We start from the raw sequence: 24,606 nt of genomic DNA on the forward strand, positions 1-24,606 counted from the left end.
GATAAATTACTTTTATTTTTCAAAATTGCTTTAATTTAAAGTCACTTTTCCTTATTTTAACGAGCAACAACAATGACATATTTTAAGTTAAATAATTTTCTAAATAATCGTTTTAGAAGGCAAATACTTAGTACTCAAACACAACCAACTTATAATTTATCTTTTTTTTTTTCACTTAAACCCAGCTATTTACAGTAAAGTAAGTAAAACTTGGCAATGTAGGGGAAAATGCAAAGGTACATTATCAAGCTTATTGTGTGCAACCAGGTTGATTGTTGGATATGTAAACACTGACTATTAAAAGGAAAAATCTTTTGGATACAATGCAGAGAAAATACAATCCTAATAATTCTCTAAAAATACATGTAATAAAGTTATTTATTTGGACAAGATACTGTGCAAGTTATGCAAAACCTATAATGGTAATTAATGCAAACATGTTATTTATGATTCTCCCACAAGGTAGGTATAAATCCGAAATCTCTACTCACATACTGGAAAGATCAACAGGTTCTTTTGAAACAGTTAAGCATCTTCAGTCTTCATTCACATTTGGACTTGGAAACAGTGCTTTCCTTGGCATTAAATACCAAATATATTCCTTAAATACGTGCAAACATAAGTTTTACTTCTACAAATACAGTACTGAGACCACACCAAACTGCTCATCATATAAAAATAACTCCATATAGTCACACACACAGAGGAAAAATGAATGTAAACTGTCCAATTATAGTAAGTAACTGGGGAAGAAAAGCTTTTTTTTGAGAATAGAAGGTGGTTTCTTGTTGGAAAAAGGGATGAATAAATCACTTACTAAAAACAAAGAGCAGAGCTTCATTCTGAACCCCCATCAGTATTACACTGGCAAACTCCACTGATAGCAGTAAAGTCCCTTTGCACTGTAAAGTCAGAATTTAAGCTCTTCTCTTGAGTTTTACACTGTGAAAGCATAATTTGCAATGACTTAGAACACAGCCTAACTCCTCAAGTGTCTGGTGCCTTCCAGCCCCTTTAAGGAGGCATCTGTACACCCCAGTTATCACAGTTCCAGTTAAGATGAAGACAAAACATAATTTACCCCCATTTGGAGTGACAGTTCAGAACAGATGTCACTGCTGGACTCTGCTCCCTGCCCAGCCTGGCTGAAAGCAGTGGTTCCACTTCTTGAGTGAGACATTGCTCACTGTGAGCAAAGACAGCCCAAACTGGCCCTTCCTGGTAACTGCCCCCCAAGCTGAGTTATTCAGGATTTAATTTTACTGATGGGAGCAGGAACCCAAGCTCAGTTCTTACCCAGGGAGCACCCAGGGGAGCAGAGCTCTGTGCAGGTACAAAACAGGACCAGGTATGTTTGCCTTCATTTAAATCAATGCAACATCTTCATCTAGGCTCAAACATGAATCTCAAGAACAGTGTGTGAATGTGAGAGAAATGTAGGGAACTATAATATTTAAAAAAAAAAAAGTTAATATAGTGACCATCTGCAGATATTCACATTTGTATGGGGTGTAGCAGCTATGGTAAAGGGTCAGAAATACATGATGGTTAAAAAAACCTTGCCTGCTTTGACAAAACTATGAGCTCTATCAAGTCATGTTTTACACATGATGTAGTAGAAGAATTCAGTACTGAAAATACCCCATTGCAAAGTCCAGTTCAGTCAAACACATTAGTAGCACAAAAAGGTCATGTGTTTCTCTCCAAGCAATAGACATTTAGTTTCTTTTCAACTTATACTGACTGTGCCTGTTTGCAACATGTAGATAGTGACAACTTAACAATTAACAGCATTTCTGTCCAATTCTTGACTTTCACTGACCATCAGAGGGGTTTTAGAGTGTTCTGTTTTCCCTTTACTCTCCTCATCTTCTAAATCCTTTGACACTGCAAGGTTTTCCTCGGAGGTGTCATGACCAGTGGCCCGAGATGCTTCTGTTGCATTTCCTCTGACTGTGATGTGCTCCCACCCACCCTGGAAAAGATTGATACAGAAATTCAAAAGGAGAAACATCACCCTGCAAGTGCAATATCTGATGTGATGCTTTATGGGCACTACTCAGTTTGTTCTATTTAATCACGAGGAATCAGTAAAAAGGCTCCTTGTAAAATGAAATAAAACACACCAGACCTCCCTGGCAGGGAGCTATAGAGGTGCTAAACCTGAGGATTATTTTTATTACAGGGAGCTGAGATCAGTAGGGTCAGGTGTTTATAGCAGAACCACTGCAGGTTTTCCACCAACCTAAAAAGGGGCAAAACCTTGAAATAGCCTTTCTCAAAACCTTGAGAATAATTCAGGATACAACAATGAGGAATAATCGTGTGCAGACCAGGAAGGAACCCACTTTTTCTTTTTAAATGGCCCTTACTCTACTAGTTTTTCCATTATAACTTTTAAATTCCCTATTTAAAATGAATACTTATCAAATGCAAATAAACAACTTCCCAGCTGTAACTGCACAGCCCATTATATTGACTTAAAAAAGGAGCCTGAGACTGAAGAACAAAGGTCAGTCTCCTGCAGATACATGTGAGCTTTCCAACACTCACCAGCTGGGCAGGATAGCACTTTTCTTCCTCTGGGTGCCTGAGGACATCTGGATGTACAATTTTTGGGTAGGATCCTGCCCCCAGCACTTACCCCAATGCCATAATCCCAGGAGAGGCCTTTAGGTTCCAGGGGCTGGACACCAATCCGATGGCAGACTGTCCCACAGCTCAGACTGTGACTTCCCTGCACTTTGTCAGCAATCACCCAGACCTCAAGAAAGCAAAGAGAGGCAATAAAATGTGCTGCTCTTCCCAGATATGAAAGCTGTTTGACCACTTTCAGAAATCAGTCTTGATCTTCAATAGGGCCAAACTGCTCTAATTTAGGTAGAGAGACACCCAAGCTATAGAGCAGTGTTCTAATTAAAACATTGCCAGATAAGACTTGGCAGGAAAGAGATTAAGTATATAAAAAGCATTGTAAAAAAAAAAATGAGGCTTTTACAACAAAGGGCTGGAGCACCATTCCATTGGTACAACTATTTGTCTTGCTGTCAAGGATTCCAGCATTTAGACCAACACTTTGTGGAACAAAGCTAAACAAAAATAATTCTGAAGAACACTTAATTACTAAAGTATGTTATGCATAATTTTTAATAAACTAATGAGATCCAAGGGAGCTTCCTACACACCTGGTCCAGGGGCCCTACGGACATTTTCCGGATGTTATTTGACACGTGATCCCAAGCAGATCCCTGGGGGTAGCTCGGTGTGATTCCCTGCCGGTACCAAAGATTCCCTGGAAAACAAACAGAGCTGGTTACAGCTCAGGGGGCTGTTTGGCTGAAGTGCTGCAAACAACACAACACCTCAGCTGTAATTCTTCCTGTGTCCTGGGGAAATGCATCATGGTTTTGGCTCATGTGTGACAGTGATGGACAATGAGGTTCCTACTTTGGAATTTGTATTTCTATAGTTATTCTTTATAACCTTTCTGAAAAACAGCAAATACTGTTTTGTAAAATTTTTTTGGGAAAAATGTTCATAGAAGGACCACTGGAAAACAAAAGCAAACGAGATGAAGGTCTCTAAATCTGGTGTTAAAGGCTTGTTTCTTTTACAAAAGGTACTTCACATTTTATCTTGCAATGATGGGGTTATATCCAGGTCTTGCAGCAGGTAAATATTCCTCTTCAGTTTTGTACATTTGGGGTTCCAGGCAAAATCCTGCCATGCAGTTTTCATCTGTGTCTTCCCTCCCCCAAAGAGCACAGATGCTGGATTGTTGTTACCCAGGGCACTCTGAGTTACAACAAACACCAAGTACTTCAGTGCACTGCTACTCCAAATCTTTCAGTACAAAATATTCCTCCTCTTGGAGCACCAGTCATCATCTGTCCAGCTCTAATTTAGCCTCTCCTTTTTAAATCAGTCCAGTGTATAGGGATGGATTTTTTTTTTAACTAATAATCTTTTTAAATCCTTACCATTTGTGTCCAAGACAAACACAGATGTTCGTCCTACTGAGACTTGCTTTAACTTTTGTTTTTGAGGTGAAGGAATATGGTACCAACAGTCACCTAAAGGTCAGAAATACTTGAGTTAAACATGAGAAAACAGAACTCTGCATGAGAGGCCTTGAAAATGCTGCAGTTGAAATACATTGCTGTGCAAGAAAGCTGGCAATGACATTGCACTTCATATATTTTTGTGAGCTTGTTTTTACAAACAAGCACTTTAAATCATGCAAGTGAAGAGCAAATCGACTGCTACAATTATCATATTATTTGTATGCAGTGTTTTGCACATCTGTGGGAAAGGCCTCTGTGAAACAGGTTGGTCTTTTGCAGCCATGGCAGTGTAGAAGAGTAAAAGAGAAAGTACAAGGACTCACCTGCAGGTTTATTGGGAGACACTGAACCCCGGTAGAAGGCAGAACCATCTCTAGCAATTGCCCACACTTGGTAAAATGCCCCAATTGAGATGGAAATGAAGGGCTGGTCTGTTCCCACGTGCAGCCAGGACATGCCCTGAAAAATAGTGGAAAATGAATTGTCAAGGAAAGGTTAAAAACTCCATGACAGAATATCATTGACTATTACCAAATGGGAAAATACCCCATACAGTGAAGAATATTATGGGGAATAATTCTTAGTAACTTTACAACTGAACTGAAACAAGGTTGCTGATCCCCAAAGATATTTGGATATACAACTGTTTGAAAATAGCTAAATTGGTCTACAATAGGGCCTTTTATGTTTAAATTACTGGATTTTAAGCACCTACATGTGTCTGAACAGATGGACTAAAGCCTTCTTTTTTTTTTTTTTTTTTTAATAATCCCTTGGTTTTGATTACACAGAATAATAGTCTCACAAAACTCAAATGATATGGGGCTTCAGATTCCAGACACACTATTCCAGTTCTCACTGCTGCACTGCCTTACAGATCAGTGCTATTGTAACTGATTGGACAGGAAGGAAAAATATCATTCTTATAAAACTTTCAATTTCCTGCAGTTTTTCTCCAAATTCCAATAAAGTATATTGTTAGATTCCTCCCCCACCCCCCATTGTAAATATGGCTTAAAATCAGTGCATATCCACCCTACTTTGGTGTTTCAGCATGTGTCTATTGGTAAGAAATAAATATTCCTTTTGAAGTTATTGGGAATATTTGTTCCTTTCTGCACACTTTACTGGACATTTGCTCATTATTTCTGTCCCAGTCCATTAAAAAAAAAGTCAAATCTGTAGGTTTGTCCAGACCCATCTCTCTTAAATAGAGTCAGTTCCAGGCCCAGAAAAGTCAAAGGATAAACTCTGACTGATATCACCAGACTGGGACCATAATTTAGAGAAATTCTATTCCTCACCAATCATTTAAATGAGATGTACATTCTCAACAATTTAAAAAACAACAACAAAAAAAAGAGGAACTAAGCTATCAGTGCAGGAAGTGGAAGTAAAATGCTTCATGAGAGGATGGGCAGGGGCTGAGAGAGGCCCCAGCAAGTGCTGTGGCACAAGCTAAGGTAGATTATGCAGGAACAGCACTATAAGGGAAGTGGGCAGCAAACTGTGCTGCAGTTGATGGACAGGGACTTCCAAATCTGGGACATAAAAGGGTAAAAAATACCAAGGTGCTCTGGGAGAGGTCACTGTGTGACTGTGTATGGACTTGCATAAGGACATTAAATACATCAATAGGGCAGGGAAAACAAACAGGGAGCCTTACAGCTGGATTTTGCTGTGTCACTCCAAGCCTGCAGAGCACGTCTCCTTTGTCACTGATTGCCCACAGTGCTACTGCTTCTTCATCATCTGCATCTGAACTGGGAATTACGGAGATGTCCCACAGGGTAACAGGAGGCACTTCCAGCCACGGCCCGTTGGTGACTATCTTACATTTTCTGAGGCAGAGAAAACCCAAATCTGTCAGAAGTATGTACTTTCTATAAATGACTTTGTCTTTCAGACCATTGTTGACTTCCAGTCCTGAAGTCTTTTCATTAAGCAGTACTTTTCATTAAGTATCAGTATTTTTAATTTGAAAGAGGTTTTTAACAACCAATCATGCTTTGCATCAGGTTTTGCATTTTGAACTATTACTGATTTCTCAAGATTTCTGTGTTTTGTTTTGTTTTGTTTTTTTTATTACTTTATAAAACCAAGACCACCTAAAAAGTCTGCAATTTGTGCTCCTCTGCTCCCCAGTTCTCTCAGACTCACTGGGCAACAGCAAGATAATGAATTCAATTGCAGAGAAAAATCCACATCCAGTTCTAGTCTTCCTCTCTCTTGGTTAAGGGAATAACTTTACAATTCCTTCTTTGATGGGGCCTGTTAAAAAGTTATGTATCTTGAGGTAAGCAGAGGTAAGGCAGCTCTAAATTAAAGACTGAGAATTTGTGTATTTTTTCTGAGGAAACTGCAACAAACTAGTGCTGTCTATTAGGGAAATTGTGTTAGACTCTATTATCACAGACTTTTCCTCTCATAACTAAAGGACACTTGCAGTAAGCAGTTAACATTCAAGCTCATACCTTTTATTTATATCTTAGTTCCTCACCTTGCCCAGCGCCTCCGTCGGACAAAGTCTTTCATTGTCTTGTGACCATGGTAGGACCTACCAAAACAGATTTAAATAGATGTTCATGAGGATGTCAGAGCATCTCCAATGTCAGTGCCAGCCTGAGAGCATCTATATCTGCCCACCAGACACACCTCCTTCCTTTAAAACCCTTGAAACAATAGTTTGCTAAGTTCACCTTGCTGCCCAACCTCCCCGGCACATATCCAGTGTCCCCAGAAAAAGGGAGAAATCAAGGCAGTGTTGTGTCCCTGTCAAAGCACAGTTGATGTACAAGCCAGCAAACAACATGAAATGAGGACTTAAGTGTGGATTGGGTAGAAGGAGGTGTTTCCTTACGCTGGGAAGTCTGCTGCATACTGCCAACCCTCCCGGTCCGTCCCGCCCGACACGTTGAAGTCAATGTACCAATCCGACACCTGTTGTCAGAAGGGGACAATAACAAGCCCAATCAACACCTGATGGATAATAAAAATAATCTCTTCTGCTGTTTCCCTACACCTTCTGAGTGCAAGGACTTGCTAGAAATCTTCCAATACTAAAAATTGAAATTCATACACAGGTTCCCAGGTCCCTTTAATTCAGCTGGAAGGGATCAGTCTAAGTCCCGCTAAACAAAAAAACCCACTCGATGCTTAACATTCTTTTGCCTATGGATTATTACCAGTGAAATGGGAAAAACAAGGTTAAATGTTGCAACAAATCCAGGAAGAAAATCTGGGTCGCTTGAACTCAAGTCTTGTATCCCACTTGCTAAAGCCTTGCCTTCCTCATGAAAAAAAACCTTCCAAGACAAAATTTACCCAAGACCACTGTGGAGAAGGAGGCTTGGTGTTGATCTTTGTACATTCCTGCAGACCAGATGCATCACTCCACATGTATCTGTCTGTGGGCAACCCTCTGTGGTGGAACAGCAGACAAAGAATGCAAGGTCATTTACAACAGAGAATTTAAAAAGCGAGGGAATAAAAGCCTTTTTGTAGCACTTCCTACTTTCATACACAAAACACTCTGCTGACATTAATCTCTGGTTTTAGAAATATCATGTGAGTGATGAGGATAGTGGGAAAGAATTTGTACAACTGCTTCCAGTTCCACCAAACTTGAGGACTGTGTGAACTCTCTGTAGAGTGATATTCCTCACCACTATTTAAAATTGGAAGCTGAATCCTGAGTTTCTCTGGTATAGACCCTCATATATGTGAATATATATTTTCAATACTTTTGTTCAAATATACTATTCAAGGACCCAGTGTGTTTAGCAGAGTATGTATGAATATACAGATGCTAATAACTTTACTGCGTGGCCTTAATAATGAAAGATGTTGCAAGTAGGCACGCTTTGTGCAATCACAAAGCACAAATCTGCAGTGTTTTGCTACAAATGCATTTTGAATGGATAATTACAAATTAGAAAATTGAGAAACACCGCTCCTTCTATCTCAGGTTAATTATAAGTGCTGAAGGAGACTGAAAATAGAATAACTGTAATAACTATGCCAAAAAGCTAGAACAAACCCTTTGTTTCATTTGACAGTAATAATATTACAGTAAATAAATACAATAAATTGACTAAATAACCTGCTGCTGTATCCAGTGACTGGGTTCCACCGTTGGTTCTCATAGATGTAAACACATTTCACATCTGACTGTGTATAAATGTTATCAGCACTACTGGCCAGTCCTGTGAGAAATAAATAATTTGGATTAGAGTAAAGCTAAAACCACTACATTTTAAACTCTTAAGATGCTACATTTTAAATTCAATATCTCACTCTTAAGCTGAAAATATGAAACTGCAATACCAATTCATTTCTAAGGTGTGGCCTGTTCACGTCCAACCCGACACGTCAGGCTACAGGAAGGGAGCACAAACAGCTTGACCAGCTGACCCAGCCAGGAGGGTCAGTCAGGAATGTGCACCCAGAGCCCCCCTGTGCATACCTTGGATGAAGCCCCCTCCGTAGCCCCCCGTGTGCACCCAGGCCGTGTGGTCGTGGCCGATGCCCCACACGACGCCGCGGTTGTTGCACTCGATCAGCCGCAGGTGACCCCCGACCTGGCGCCAAAACCTGCCAGAGAAAGGACAATGTTTTACCCTACACCACATCCATCAGGAATGTGTGCTTTCCCTGCCTGCAACTCAACAATCTTCAAGACAGGCAACTTAATATGCTCACTTGTTCAACCCCTGGGCAACCTGTAAGTGAAGGCAGTTGCCAGCTGAAAGCATTTCTCTCTGAATAAATACTAAAAAGCAGATGGTGTTGTTTTTCTTGAGGAGTTTGCAAGTACCATATTGTCACAGTTGTAATAGAAACTGTAAAGAAGCTGCTCCTGGACTGCAGGGTCTACAGAGGACTGTAAAGTTCAGATTTTCTGACTCAGTTAAAACTGAATGCTCCAATTACAGTGATTAGGTTTACTTTTAGTCTAGGCTATCTGTTAAGTAATTATGACATTAAAGATGCAATCACAAAAAATGAGATCTCAGTGAGAAAGGCTTTTGAAATCACAAGAGTTTGAGAAAGACTTTTGAAATCACAAGAACAGTTCCAGCATCTAAGAATTAAAACATGATTTCTTCACATGCAGTGGTGAATATGAAGGTTGCCATTAACCCTGTCATTGACAGACATCTGCAGTGCACTGTACACTCCAACAGCCCATCAAAGCCACTGAATTGACAGGAAGGACATTCTTTGCTGGATGGCATCCCCTGCAGAAAGAACAGCTTCTGGAAGCTCTTACATTTGATCACAGGGCATCAGCTGTGGTCCGGCCTCCAGCTCAGGACTTGGCTCACTAACAAAGATGTCTCCTTTACAGGTAACAGACCAAATGGCATGGTGAGAAGGAGGGCCCTGAATCCGTCTGCTTTCACAGCAGGACATGGTCAGCAGAGACAGCTACAAAACAAGAAGCAAAGAACCAACAGCTTCCATTTACAGTGAGAACAAAAATATAGATGTTCGGTACTGTAAAACAAAGCTTTACCTTTGCATGTTCTTCCAAATCAGCAAAGTGAATCTGCAGCCTTTTCTCTAAGGCACTAGAATTCAGGGGTTTAGAAATTATCACACAATCACTGGAGGCACTGTGGTTTGCAGGGACTGATCAGTATGAAGCATCTTTCAGGTTTCCCTTGCTCCAGTGTGTATCTGCCTGCCTGCACGTAAGACTTTCTACAACAGTCACAGCAGAGAATGGTTCTTCTGCCAACGTAGAAGAACAGATTGAATTCAACTCCTAAACTCATTTGTACTCTAATCTATATCCAGAAATTGGAACAATATTGGTTTTGCTGTGGGTAACTGCAGCACCAACACATGTGCAAACTCCAGAGGAGACAAGAAGCCTCAGGTGTCTGTAAATAAATTTGATGTTTCAAATACCTAAACTCTGAAAACAGATGAGTACCCTGGATAGTGCAAATGTAATGCTGAGATTTCAGAGAGTAGCTTTTATGTTTTATTGCAGATATTGCCAGCTTGAAATGGAAGATTCCCAGAATTACCCAGTCATGCATTTCTTGCTCTGTTGTGGCTGCCAGGCGGATTGGCCATCGCTGCTTTGTCCTCTCAGGTGTGTACAGTGCAAAGGAGTGTTTGGCTTCATTCAGCACTTCAACTATAATAGTCACTTCATTCAGGAACACGTGGATGTACTAAGACAAGAGAAAAAAAATTGTGACTAAGGTGAAGTCAGATAAACCTTCCTCAGAGCCAGGATTTTTGCACTTTAGGACTCCAAACAAGGCACTCCTGCCAAGGATAGCAAAGAATCAATTCTTGGCACAGAAGGAGTGGGGCTCAATTTCCAGCCCTGCACTTCCTCTGATTCCTATTAATGCCTGTAGGCATTAACCCTATTTGTGAAGACTCTGGCCAGCCAAACCTGGCTCTTTCTTCACAGTCAAGAACATTTTGAACTTCCAACAGAACTCCTAATCAGTGCAGAACTGATGGTTTAAGCAGTGTGGGTGGTTGCTGACTGGGTATTTCTGATGTAGCATTGACAGAGCTGCAACTCAGAAAAGTCTGTGGTTTGCTGGTACCCGGGGCTACCTTTGAGTTGGCTCCCAAAACTCAGAACATTAGAGTGCCATAATTTGCCTCCTTTATGAAAGCTGATTTCCCTGCAGAGGTTTCCCTTTGCCAAATGCTCTCTCTCCAGGGTGTCAGGCTGGACACACCTTTTTCTCCTCGTGGTACATGTAGTAGATGAACAGGATGCTGTCGCGCATTCCATCGCTCCCCGTGAACTGCTCAAGTGCCACTCGAACATCCATCCATTTATGAGGCTTCCAATTCCTCCACCACTGCAAGGCTCCAGTTTTAACCCAAACTGACTACAAGGCAAACACATATTTACAGGATTAAGGAAACTGTGTAAACTCTTTTTCTTTCTCCTAAATACTGTTTTTTGTTGCCACAAGTTCTCTCTGCTGAAGCTTAGTCTGCATCATATCAGTTAATTCTGACACAGAGCATTCCGAAGCTGAAGGCAAAATGAAAACTCACAAAAATGGACTGAAGGGCACTGTAATAGCATATGTGCAACAGTATTTTACATTTAACCTCTGCAAGCACACAGGTACTAATTGACTCTACTGTGCTCCTGTTATAACACAACCTCTGTTTGGAGTTTAAAGGCTTTTGACATAATCTTTTTAAACTTCATTAAACCCCTGGGCTCCAAGTGTTTTTAATCAAATGAATTCCAGATGTCATTTGGCAATTAGCAATGAAGGGACCAAAAATATGAATGAATCTGAAAAAAGCCAAGGAGCCATAACAAAGGGAACATCAAACAGAAGTGCTGCTATTTAACAGCTGCCACTGACGTTTGCATCATTGTTTTATTTATACAAGTTAATCTTTTAATGGCCACAGAGAGGAAAGTTCATCTACTTGAGTCACTGTTTCAATTAAGAAGCCTCATCTTGTGGTGGAATAATCCATACAATGTGTGCTGTTGCTAACATTTCTCTGAGAATTTGAGGTTTCAGAGTACTCAGATAATGCTGACCAATTTGTTTGTTCCTATACAAAACTATCTGATAATGTTTTTAGAGGAAGATTGCTGTTCCTTGTTTGACAAGCTGTTAATTTCCCACAGGGAGCTCAGACAGTAATAATCCAGGAAAGCTGTCATAGACAGGAATAAGGGCAAGAATATGAAGCTGACAGTAAGTTCAAATCGTGTGTCAGAAGACAAGAGATGTGTCCCCACCACTCACCTGCTCAATAGCCTGCTCGTAGTGCCTGAAATTCTCCAGTTCCCGCTTTGTCCTTTCACTGAGCTGCTGGAAAATCTGCTTCCTCCAGGCTGCTGTCTGAGCTGGGGTGATGGACAGGGACAGGGACTGCACAGAGCATGACAGACCTAGAGCAGAAGCAAACCCAGTAAACTCCAGGGAGCTTTGAACACAGTTCTGTGAAAGGTAAAATCTTTCCAAGCCATAATCTGTCAAAATGGGAATTTTGTCACTGAACTGCAAGGTAATGAGGTGATACAATGCATTTAGAGTTATATTGTTACATACTGGGATGCCACAGTTCACAGTTTATTTTGAAAATGTGGTTATATTTCACTGTCTGTCAAGAATCTAAATTCTAATGCCACCCAATTATCAGCTGGGCTGACATTCACAATACCTCTGTGTACCTTCTGTCTCATAGGCCTGTCTCAGTAGGAATGGCAGGAATGACTTATTGGCATCTGCATCTCTCAGGAGAGCTCTTTTCACTGCTTCCTGTTACTATTCAGTGATATGAGTTTTTCCACAAGTTGCAGTTTCAGTACAATTAAAAATGAGATGTTGACCGAACACAGATTATTTTACAAAATTCTTAGGAAACTCAGAGCAAATATTACTTTTAATTTATATATCTCAAGCCCAAAGTGCTTTACAGCTAAATACTGCAGCACTGTGCTCAGACGTGGAGCCTATTACCAAACTGCAATAAGAGTAAGTGGGTTATCAGAAGTCTTTCACCATGGCTTCATTCCAAAAAACCAAAACAGTATTTGTCTTAAAGAGCTTATTGTGCTGTGATTGGGAACTAGGCTCTGCTGTGGTGACTGGGTGGTACCTGATGGAGCAGTGAACCACTTCAGTGGGCTGTGCAGATCCACCAGGCAGCCTCCCCCAGACACCCAGGCCCACAGTGGGTGCTCATCAGCTCCGTACTGCTCCTCAGCTCCCGCCGGGAACACGCCCAGGGAGGACAGGCTGGATGTGTCCCCAAAGCTGCTGACAGAGATCACTGGCTGCTTCTGGGCCTCCTTCAAGTCAATGTTTGTCCACTGCAGCTCTGCAGAAGGATTTGGGCTCGCAGCAGATTTATGCATTTCAAGATCAGCTTTCTCATGATTTGTTGAAGCAGCGGTGGCTTCTCCTTGATCAGAGTCCAGAGGATCCACAGGGAGGTTTGCAGGTATTTCTGCCTGGCTGCCTGTGCTGTTCCCACTGCTGCTGGATGCAGCTCCCACGGGGACAGTGCTGGTGGGGTTCATGGGCACGCTGGGAAGCTCTGTGTCAGAGGAAGTGTCTGCATCACCCTGAATGATGGCATTTGTTTGGGTCTGAATATCATCAGTAAAGAAACAGCCAGCACTGAAGGACAAATAGACAATTAATTAACTATCATCCAAAGCATTAATTACCACAGGCCTTAGACCACAGACACACAGAGAAACAACAGACTTCTTTTTTTCTATCAGGGGAAAGAGTCTACCACAAATCTGGCAGAGCAGTCTAATAAATCTGAACCACAGAAAGGAATCTCATTGATCTTTCCAAACAGTTGGAGGTGTTGGCTGCCTACAACTCTGAGGAAAAACATTGAAGCAACATCACGTTTGGCAAATATGAAATAACAAATAGGATTTTTCAAAGCTCATTATTAACTTTATGATTTGTCTTAGCTAGAGAGGTCTTCTCAGCACACACTGACTCAAACAAGTAGCTTCTGCAGCACTCCCAGGTCCATTGGCATGTCTTGCACAGCCCATAGGCCAGCATGGAGTAGCTGATTTAATCTCTCAAGGAAAAGGAATGTACAGTGACACTCAGGAAGGGTAATTCCTGAGTAGAGTTGACACTCCTTCATGATATTTCACAGACAACATTTCCTCTTATTAGAGACTAGTTCCAGATAGTGGTAGTAAAGCCCAGAGGAACATGCTTTACTGCAAACATGCACTGAATTCCAATGTGGGAGCTTCGGTTTCTACTCTGAATCCAACAACTGCTGCTTATTGGTAATTTTAACGGGAAAAAATGCAAATGCCTTTTGGCATACATAATGATTGGAGATGCCTTCCCCACTCCTCCCTGTCTGTACCACTTGAATGTAAAGAAATATCTCCTAGCATTGAAACTCTGGGTGTACAGAGTCTTGGGCAGGCATTTCATGTGGTACCTGAGCAGACTTGTTGAGCTCCCGGTCTGAGATCTGTCGCTCTCTCGGCCAGACACAATTGCCTTCCATGTCTTCCCACTGAGCTCACTTGGTGTGACACCTTGACGAAAATAAATGGCTCTGTCATCACAGCCAATTCCCCACACCTAGGGAAGGAAAGGGCTTGGTGAGGGAAATGGCTTGGAATGCAGTAGATACCAGTTACAAAAACGGTGCAATGGTGCAGAATTCAACCCAAAAGAGCTGCTGGATACAGCATTTTCTTTTTGCATTCTTCCTTAATGCTGATACTGTAGATGCAGTACAAAATTCTGTACCATCAAGAGAGAATTGTGTGCACCTCCCTGTGCCATTCAAGACACATGCTGACTGTTATCTCCTGGTGCAGAATTCAGCCACACTTTCCTCTCTAGCAGTTCAAGCCCGTGGACCTCTTGTTCAGCCAGCCCTACTGGCACTGCTGACAGTCCTTGCCACTTGTGAACAGTGCTTGTACAAAGGGGAAAGTAAATATCCCCACAGCTGGTATGCAGCTCTCTTACCTGGTTATTTAAGCCTACAGTTACCATCATCATTTCTCCAACCATTTCAATCCAGCTTGTCCCACAAGGATTATGTGAGTTCACTCCTCTTCTAAACCACACCTACAACAAAAACAGCAGAAAAGCCTAAATTTTGTTCCTTCTGCATTAGCAGGCAGACAGCTGGAATTTAGTTTCTTTAGTGGATTAATCTTAATCTCTAATACTGACTTGCTGCATTGTCTTAAGAATTCAATTATTTCCTTGATTCTTTTTCTTTATCAGATAAAGATAAAGCAATTCTCTTAATAGTACCCACACTGTGTGTCCAACTACAGCCAGAAGAGCCCACTGGAAGATTTTTTGGTATGACTTTCTGTGACAGAGTTGGTTTCTCTGCTTTCTATTACATATCAACTGTAGGCTATTTTTGATCATTCCAAATGGCCTTCAGTGCTCTTGTATTCAAACTCTAGAAGCAGAGCTGACAGAGGGAACTGTCAGAGGGATCTTCTTAGTGGTACAGCTCTTTAAATTATCTTCCCTTAGATCAGGTTTTACCAATCTGAGAGTCTCTGTGGGTTGGGTACCTGAAAAAATTTCCCTCTATATGTAGCACAGAGTCATATAGCGACAATCAACTCCTTTAGAAGTTGTTGGTTGAATACAATAACATCAGTATACTTGATTGTCCTGTGGCAGATCTGGAGGAAAACACACCAGCTTATCTCCATTTATTACAGTGGATTTCTGTGGCAGATGGAGCAGGCTGGGCACAGTCTGTTGCCATGGCTCAGCTGACAAGTAGTGACTCATTAAACCAGAGAAACTCAACACAACTGCGACACATGCACAGAGTTCATGCATGGTTCTGAATTCAGGAGGAAAGGATTTGATTGCAACCAGCACAAGAGCACTCTAATACTAGAGTGTTCCAGTATTCTTCACAACTTCCAGGATTCCCTGCAAGGGGCAGGGAGTTGGATTTGATGATACCTACAGGTCCTTTCCAAGCTGAGACTTTCTATGATTCTAAGTTAAAAGCCCAAGAGGAAAGTAGTCACACATCCACATAAAAGACACCTCACCTAACAAATACAAAAAACCCCTATGTTAAAACGCTGATCAAGAGACAACAGTTGCAGTAGGAAGATAAAAAAATAGCATCATGCAGGAAAGAGTAAATAACAATATTCCCCATGCTGCTTTTGATGTAATCTTCAACCCATGTGGAAACAAGATTTAGCAGCAGGAGTCCCTTCCATTTCAATGCTTAAAATCCCCTAAAAGTAGACTCCTTATTACATCCCCACCAACATCCCTGCCCACCTGCCACATCTGTCTGACCTGGGTCTAGAAAATTCCTTCCAGGAGAAAACAGAAACTCTTCCTTAAATTACACTCAACTACATCCATCATAAACCACAGAGCATTCCCATAACATAGCAAGGGGAACTAGAATTCCCCAAACCATGAGGATAGAGAGTCCAAATCCCCAACACTTCCTGTGCAAGGACTCCTGTTTGAGAAAAGCAGACAGGAAAAGGGAAGAAAAAAGCAGAAGCAGATCATGATCCCTCTTACTTTTCTATCCTTTGTAACACACCACACCACATCAACACCCACAGAGACGTGCATAATCCCATTTTCAGAGCTTGGAGAGTCCACAATACTCCAGGACATTCCTGCATGAAACAAAACCCAGAAGGCATTGTAGGTTAGTTTCTTATTCACCACTATAAAAATCAAAGGGGTTTCCAGCTAAATTTAACAAACTTTACCTTGAGGGTTATTCCTATCAATTCCTTCTCTCACAATAGCTTGCCCTTCCCAAAGAGTTGCCCAAAGGAGATCATAGGGTCCACAGCTGATCTGTACAACTTCACCAGGAGTGGTGATTAAGGACCACGTGGAACCTTCTGGATTGTGGTGGCAGACATTTTCTCTGTACCATACCTAGACAAGTTTTAAAAAACCAGAGATGAATAAACCCAGGAAAAATATCACTATAACAATGAAACCATTGAGAGAAGCATAAAGACAAACTGGAAAGAACAGTCCTCCTTTAACAACGGGATGTTTTTACGTAGTGTATGGCACTCTGACCTTTAAAGGTACTTTCTTATGTTGATTATGCAGTTGAAGCTATTTCCTTATGTACTAAGGGAGGAGGCTGTTCTACAGAGCTGCTTTTATCATAGAATCGAATCTGGATTGGGTACAGAAACCTATTGCTACAAGACCTGTGTATATTTTAACATTTCAACCACTTCAGTGTATTGCAGGGCATGTTATATAAACCAAGAATGAACAAATACATAACACAAAAATGTTTCTGTTGGCTGACAGCATGACCTCACTTTCACTGAACAGAACTTGCCACAATATGGGGAAAAATTTTCATTCTCTGTGCAGCCTTCAGTGACATCCAGTCTTTTGCTAGCCTTGGACTGTGCACTTCTCTATAGATCACAGCCAAAATAGGAAGGTCAAGCATAGAAAGCATCCTGTGGTAGTCACATGAGCGCTCCACAAGATGACTGCTGAGTATTAAATCCTCATTTTTAGAAATATTTTATTTCTCTGGTGACTGTTACTTGGGAAATGAAAGCATTTTACAATGGCAGTCAAGTAAGCCTGTAGACTGGGATGCTTGTCACGTACTGCTGGAAAGTATGAGGCATAGGGAATTTTATTTTAAACAATTTAACCAAGATTGCTTGCCTCTCCAGGCAGTGCCAAGTGTGACTGAAAGCTCAGGCTATCTCTTAAAAATATTACAAACTGCCCTGTGAAACCACAAGTTAGAAAATGTCTAGAGACAAAGCAATGTTGGATACATGCTCTAAGGACAAAGGAAGGAAAGCAAGAGTCAAATCTTTACAGCACTGAGCAAAAGAGGAGAGACATCTTATGGTAGGCCTAAAAACAACAACAACAACAAAGAAATACGTATAGTTTTCAACAGAAAACAAAATGAGAACATTTCAGAGTTGGGTACCACATTGCCAAACCAGGAGGTGACCACTTACTAATTAGTGAGTCTCAGAAAACAATTCTGTCTCTCCACCACAGAGGCACAGCACAGTGCTTTGCAAGAGTCTCTATCAGGTTTTAAGGCTCCTTTTCTTGGTTACCAGTGTCACAGTCAGCACTCTGGGCAATTTTTCAGGATATAAGACATTACTCACTCCAAGTTTTAAGATTCACCTGTTCATAGAGGTTTAAGGCTTCCATAAAACAGTAACTCTCTGAGATACTTAAGCCTTTCCATTTACAACCCAAGTTGTTACATAACGTAGCCCCAAAGCAGCTTTTCATCCTCTGCCAGATGCACGAACGGCGTATTTCATTACCAACATAAGACAATAACAAACCTGCCTTCTTTTAGAAGTATTTAACTCCTTTCCATTAGTAATTTGTGTCAGAAAACACAGGGAACACACACATACCCTTCCTTGTAAAGAAACTGCCCACACTGACAAGCGGCCGAGAGGCTCGTCGGTGATTTCCCACCCTCCGATGGAGATGTCATTGAAAGGGTCTGGCAGCTGCTCTGGATCATCATGTGACACGATCTGAAGCAAAGGGAAGGAAGATTGAGAAGAGGAGACACTGCACTGGTGGCCTAACTTGTGTCTTGCAGATTGGTTAATGTATCACTTCCTAAAGTGGCTGAGCATGGAGACTCTCCCTCTCGTTCAAGGCTGTTATAAGCAGAGAGAGGGGAAACGCTGCTGGAGCAGCACGAAGGAGGCTGTGTTTTGTACCCTACCTAAAGGAAATTTTTGCAGTGCACACAGAATTGGAAAGCTGTAACATCACAAATTACAATTTTTGTATGTTCTTAGAATGGAACAAAAATTATTAATGAACAGTTATTCATACAGATAAAGGACAGAGCTGGTGAAAGATGCCGGGCAGATGGCACCTCAAATGAGAGTGCTTTGTCAAGCAACCAAAGGAAGTTAAAAAGCTGGTCTGAAATTTGCAGTGGAGCTGAGCATCCATCTCCAATTACATCAGCATGAGATTTGGCACCTTATTACCACAGGTAATAATCCCAGCCTTCCATTTATGCTTACAAGAATAGCAAGCTGGAAGTCAAGGAATCCAGGTCCAGTCTACTGATAAGTAATAAAAAATTAATTTCCCTGCACTTATAATTGATTATTTCAGAAGAACAGTTTATTTAGTATTTAAAAGGTATCCAGAACCTTTGCCCAAACGTCCCGTGATTTGTATCTCCTGTATCTGATCCACCGCCTGCGCCGGACACAGGAATTCCATTTCTTATCCTTTGTGTAGGTGCTGGGGAAGTCTATGGCATAAGTCCAGCCCTGCAAACAGAGGTTTTCTTGTATGAAATATGGGACCAAGGGAAAGCTTGAAATCATAACTCAGAGCAATTCTGCACGAGGATCACAGTACAAGTTACTGTGTGTGTCTCAAGAGCCCTGATTAACAGATCAGCTAATTCCATGGATGATTTATGAATCATCCCAAATTCCTCTGCATGATACACACAGAACAAACAAGACACAGTAAAACATTTTGCTTGTTTTGGAGTAAAGATCTTAAATAACAATGGCATTCAGTTGCCAGCATTTCGTGGCCTGATCAAAAGAAAAAAGCTTCTAAGGAAGCTCCTATGGACTTCAAAAGCCTTCAAACAAGACCCTTCCTTGTGTTGTATTAGAGTTGAGCTATTTCCCAGGAAGATGTATCTCTGGGAAGTTTTATTTTTACAGATCTTTTACACTTCTATAAAAGTGCCTTTTATTTTACAGACTAAGGATTCCCAGAATAGATCTCTTTTTGTTATTGTTCACCTACCCCTTTCTCTGTTGGTTCCCCTCCAATATTTTCATCCACATACCAGTCAGACTCCCACTCCCAGTGTGGAGAAGGCAGAGTGAAACTATCGAGCTGCTGATGTTTTAGCCCGCTCACATCACTCCACTGCCAGCGGTCACTGGGCAGTAATTTCTCACAAAAGCCACCAACCGGATTCCAGCGCTGCCAGAAATAATAAATAGAGGATTTTATTGGAGATCACATCATCTCATATTGGACATCTACAGGGAGCCATAAAAGACACGTTTCTTATTTTCTGCAGTAGAAGAGGAATGAATTCCTGGGGTCAATGAGAAAGTGTTCCCTCTGTGAGCCCCTCCCTAACACAGTGCTTTTAGGAAGAGACTTTGAGACTTTGTTTAAGTCTCAAAGCAGGGCTGACTACAGAGTTGGTCCCAACCAAGTCCTCTTTGGCTTCACAAATAGGAGCATCTCATGATACATTTTACTCCTAACAGTGCCTTTTTTTTTTTGTGATGTATGGCACCATGACACTCCTGCATTAGATGGCCTTGGGATTTCTAATCTACACTCTGGACAAAAATTTTTAATATCTTGTCTGCACTAGAAAAATAGCACTGCTTCTGTGCCAGAAATTGTGTCAAGATAACTATATGAGCAAATCTCCCCTGTATCTTATGTTAAACCAGAGGGTTCTTTCCCACTAATCTGGCTTGAATCAATAGCAGTACAAATAACACAAGGATTTTCACCAATACAGCTGTCATTTTTATTTTTCTCCCCACACTCCTACATACTATAGAAATACTGGCAAAATCTGTCATGCAATATTGTCTTACATTTTCGAGCACATGGAAAATGAGTGGCTCAAAATCCTTCTATAATTTTTACACAAAATATTATTTACTTTTACTAGGAATATGGCTAAGTTGCTTTGCACGTTATCTGTAAACTACTTGAGTTTAATTTTGTCCTTGTGAGCTCTTGTAGAATGTTTCCTTTTGTACTTTCTAGTATTTTGTTTTCCATTTTTCATAGCCTAGAACAAACAAAACAAAAAGTTTTAAAATAACAAATAAAATTTTAAGTTTTGCTTTTTTAAAGAACCTGTTTACACAACAAAAGGAACCTTCTTAAATGGCTGAAAAGTTGTATCAATATTAAATAATGCATAAAATTAATTTGCTGCATTTTTACCCATGCAGATAAGTTAGTGTCTTTTCTCAATTTCTATTTATCCCATTGTCCATTAGAAATCAGACAAATGTGCTCAAGAGAGAAAATGTGCTCAAGAAACTGTGCTTGGTTTCTCTCTCAACTTTTAGTTAACTTAAAAGAAATTGATAAATTTCCTTTAAATACTGTTTTAAAGACATTACTTTGAAGTACACCATACAGGGAGGATCATCTTTACACTTCTATGCAAAAAAGCTGGAAATGCACTTTAGTGGAAAGTCATGCCTTTATTAGAGAAGTGTTTGAAACACTAAAACCCAGCATTTTCTTAAGACTCATATAAGATATTGTATCTTTGATAAATAAAAAGACAATGTATCTTTGTTGCCTGGAAGTTCCAGTTCCACTGGGCATTTTCTTATGGGAATTGTGTATTTGTCACTAAGGAAAGGAAACCACTCAGTGAAAAGGCTGAATGTTCCAGTCTGAAATGGCTCACACAGAACAGGCCATGGCTCACACTGGCATTGCTTTTGCTAAGAGCAGGGAGGTAAAACTCCTTTGGGAATTTAAATATTAAAAGAATAACCTGCTATTTGGCACATATATACTCTTTGGAAACTTCAGGTAAAAAGTGAAAACAAATAAAAAAAACAACAACAAAAAATCAATCTTCCTGTGAGAAAAGCACACCAAGACTGAGGTAGGGGTTTGCCCTTTCTGCCAAGTGTGTGGTGGTACCATAACTTGCCATACCTGGTTCTCATAGGTTTCCTCCTGGTACCTAATAGGGACATCCCCTGAGAACACGTAGGTGTACACCTGGTGATCACAGGCTATTCCCCAGCAGCACTGTTTGACAGCAGACACCCGTTTGAATTCCAGCTGTGTGTCCTTACAGAGCTCCCAGTACTGGCCAACAGTAGACAGGGTGTAAACCCTCCCAAAAATGTCAACAGCCCACAAAAGGGAACTGGGCATGGCCATATCTGAAAGGCAAAAAGAAGGTATTAATAGAAGTGATGTGTTTAAAAATGGATCTTGAACCTACTACAGATCAGTCCTGCTTTGAGCCATCATCAGCCAAATTAAATAAAGATGTAGGGGATGATTTTTCAGAAGAGCCTGTGCAAAGCTGGCAGCCAGATCTCTTTGGCAGAGCTATGCAGTCACACCTCTTAGATGGCTCTGCAAAGCCACATGAAAGACCTTGCTACCAGCCCACTACTGTCCATCCTACAGGAGGTCACAACATGACTGGGACAGCTTTGGCAGGCTGGGGACAGAACTCAGCTCTAAACTAAGTAGCACAGACCATTTCATAGCAGGCAGCTCCACTCCCAAGATCTGGTGATGCTGATGGTGCTACACACCCTGTTCACCTCAGCTCCACAAAGCCCTGGTATCCCACAGTACCTCCTTCTCAGCCACCTTCGGTGTAAGTAACACCCCTACACAGGTCCAAAGGCAGAGATGTGAAAGGGAGCTTCTCTGTAAGCACACATCTAGTTTTAATCCATGGACATATTGCCTACTGCTGCCAGGAAACCTCTTTCCAAGGCATTTTGTACCAGATCCAACCACTTTGGGATCTGATCTTTAATACTCATAGATGTAATATTTATGAATAAATATGGTTCCACAGCAGACACCTGGCTGAGTTCCATTCCAGTTCTATCACATAATAACCTGGCATTTTCTGGGCACTGCAGCCCTGCCCTTCAGGGAGGGGTCAGCCTTTTATGTGAGGCCAGTCCTTTCAGAAGTCAAGACAGGCCAGGGTATTTCTGTCACTTGGCCTTCTGAGTGCCATCAAAACAGACAAATTCTGGTTGTTCTGTGTGTCTAACAGTCAGAACTACTGATGAGTATTTTGAACTTTGCCTTCAGTTCCTTTAACTACACAGCGGGGGACCAGGAGGGGAAAGGTAGAAAAAAGGACTCAGATCCAACACAATGAAAGTAAAGAGGAATTCTTGCTTGGAGTCAGAGTGGAACACTACTGCTTTGTTGTCAAATGGCAATTGTGCTTTCAACACAAGAGCCTAAGGAGAGTTGCCTGCCTGCTTTCTGACTGATAGAAGTGCTGGTACAGAGGGACTGACTTGTTCTGTGGATGTGAATGGCAGAGGTGAAACTGCAGAGAATCTGAACCAACTGGGTCACTGTCAAACAACAGCACAGTAAATTCCCTTGGCATCCCAGGGGGAATGTTCCAGAATTCTTTGATTTCTACAACTGCTCCTGCTAAGTACCTAAAAACCTGGATCCAACAGGTGAATAATAGGTAACAGTGAGAAGAAAATGTGTAGTGCGAGAGAACCAGTGATGCCAGGAGAAGATCATGAGCAAAATTCTCCTATTATTTGTAGCATAACTAAGACAAATCCTCTAGTTTTGACCTTTTTTCTCCTCATTGTTGCTGGGACTGTGAAGGCATGCATCTTTGTCTGCTCTTGGACTAGCCATTTACCTTCTTCATATCCTCCTGTAGGATAGTACAGGACATAATATGGAAAAATGGAATGGAACAAAGTGAAGATAAGGTGAAAATGATAGTGTACACACCACTGGGAAAATAAAGGCCATGAAAATAAGCCTTTCAGTATTAGCACTTAAAATTCTGCAAAACAGTGTCTATAACAGAAGAAAATATTATGCATTTAATCTTAGGCAACCAGAATACTAGCAAGTCTGGAGTAAAGGAAGCACTATGGATTATGAAACAATCATAACTACAGAGCCAGGTAACAAGGAGTAGTCTCTTAAAGGTGGGCAAATATATAAATGAAAGTCTGTATACCTGGAATGACAGTCCAGGCAGGCAGAAAAGTTCAAAAAAAGGTTCAGAAAGTTCCAAAGATTATGGAGTTGGGAAACTACAGATGGGACAGAATTAAAATAATGCAGGCAGATGCAACTGGATTAAAATAATCAAGGCAACCAAGACAAGTGAGAGTTTCTGCATATTCTTACATATGAACTTTTGAAACTGTTTGGAGAATTATGGGAAAATCCCAAATGCATTTGGGATTGTAAACTTCTAGGACTTCACTCTAGGCCCCTTTGCACTGGCTGTGCTGCAGAAGATGAAGACAGATGCTGCTCGATTTTGAAAGATGCTCAGTGCTTGTGGCTCACGTGCATTTCAATGAAGGCAGAAGCTGTCAAGTACTCTCAGGGGACTGGGAAAAAAAATCAGATCTGCTAAATTATTCCTCATCCCACAGCTCAGCCAGGTATTTCTGAGAGAACCAAAACTACTTAAGCAAACACGATACATTGTTAATTAAAATTTCCGGTTGCCTGGCGTAACACTGATTGCTACAGAATTCTAGGAAAACATCCCAACTCCTTCCATATTATAAAAGCAATGAGAGGAGAAAGCAGGCGAGAGGGGCCGTGCCGGGATGTGAACCACCACCAGCACAGGCTCCACCCTGTTCCAGGGCACAAGGGGCTCAGATTTCTCCCCGGTACCGCTCGAACCGCGCGGGCTCTGCCCCGGTACCCCCGCACAGCCACGGCCACCGCTCTGCACCCGCGGGGCTCCCACCGCGCCCCTCAAACCCGACAAGGCGCAGACACCGCCCGGCAGCCCCGCACGGGCCCTCCCGGACGGGCATTAAGGCCGGATCGGCTTAGGAGCCGTGCGGGGCTGGGCACCGCCTCCGCGGGGCCGGGGCGGGCGGGACCGGCCTCGGAGCGGCCCCGGGCCGGGCACAGCCCCCGCTCCCCGCTCGCTGCGGCAGGAGGCGGCCGCGGGGCTCCGGTGGCGACCCGAGAACGCCCCGCACGCCTCCCCCGGGGGGCTGCGCGGAGGCACCGGCACCTCCCCAGGGCTCCGCCAGCGCTGGAGCCGCCGGGAAGGGCGGCGGGAGCTGCGCAGGGCGCGGCGGAGACGGCCCGACCGCCTCCCGCCCTGCCCTGCCCTGCCCTGCCCTGCCCGCCCCACCGCAGCACCGCCCGCCCCCCGGGCTCGCCCCTCACCTGCCCGTCCCGCCGCCGCTCCCGGCGGAAGGAGCCGCCGAGCCCCGGCCCCGTCAGGGCGGCCCCGCGGAGCCGCGGCCGGGCAG

General features: G+C 42.2%; 2 protein-coding genes across 3 annotated transcripts in view; one reads left to right on the forward strand and one right to left on the reverse strand.

The window, feature by feature from the left end:
* The window catches only part of LMTK2 (lemur tyrosine kinase 2), a 58,221-nt gene extending 48,579 nt beyond the window's left edge, over window positions 1-9,642 (forward strand). The window contains exon 16 of the transcript XR_003529855.1: window positions 9,415-9,642. The gene's annotated coding sequence lies outside the window, so the exon portion shown is untranslated. The remainder of the gene's footprint in view (window positions 1-9,414) is intronic.
* TECPR1 (tectonin beta-propeller repeat containing 1) lies at window positions 1-24,588 on the reverse strand. Of its 2 annotated transcripts, none has more exons than XM_027656424.1 (25): window positions 24,521-24,588; window positions 21,287-21,519; window positions 19,373-19,555; window positions 18,754-18,876; window positions 17,989-18,114; window positions 16,318-16,492; window positions 16,121-16,221; window positions 14,558-14,659; window positions 14,016-14,161; window positions 12,684-13,207; window positions 11,828-11,973; window positions 10,781-10,936; window positions 10,103-10,252; window positions 9,337-9,494; window positions 8,530-8,657; window positions 8,167-8,269; window positions 7,389-7,485; window positions 6,925-7,004; window positions 6,565-6,621; window positions 5,731-5,905; window positions 4,388-4,523; window positions 3,981-4,073; window positions 3,186-3,292; window positions 2,645-2,764; window positions 1-1,975 (listed from the first exon to the last, which is right to left on the reverse strand). In XM_027656424.1, the coding sequence occupies exons 2-25, from the start codon at window positions 21,515-21,517 to the stop codon at window positions 1,778-1,780; spliced, it is 3,615 nt and encodes a 1,204-aa protein (XP_027512225.1). In that variant the 5' UTR covers window positions 21,518-21,519; window positions 24,521-24,588; the 3' UTR covers window positions 1-1,777. The 2 variants fall into 2 exon arrangements, with proteins under 2 accessions (XP_027512225.1, XP_027512226.1); XM_027656425.1 differs by lacking the exon at window positions 24,521-24,588 and adding an exon at window positions 23,334-23,357.
* Window positions 24,589-24,606: the final 18 nt, after the last annotated feature.

This window comes from Corapipo altera, unplaced genomic scaffold (assembly GCF_003945725.1).
Source record: "Corapipo altera isolate COAL_440 unplaced genomic scaffold, ASM394572v1 104, whole genome shotgun sequence".
In the NCBI taxonomy this organism is placed as follows: Eukaryota; Metazoa; Chordata; class Aves; order Passeriformes; family Pipridae; genus Corapipo; species Corapipo altera.

Bases quoted from the DNA above. Each gene is read 5' to 3' on its own strand.
- TECPR1 (XM_027656424.1), bottom strand. From the start codon at position 21,517: ATGGCCATGCCCAGTTCCCTTTTGTGGGCTGTTGACATTTTTGGGAGG. The intron at 18,115-18,753 runs GTTCTGGATACC...CCTTTGCTTCAG, and splicing joins CACGGGACGTTTGGGCAAAG to ATCGTGTCACATGATGATCC. The intron at 5,906-6,564 runs GTGAGGAACTAA...TCTCTGCCTCAG, and splicing joins CGACGGAGGCGCTGGGCAAG to AAAATGTAAGATAGTCACCA.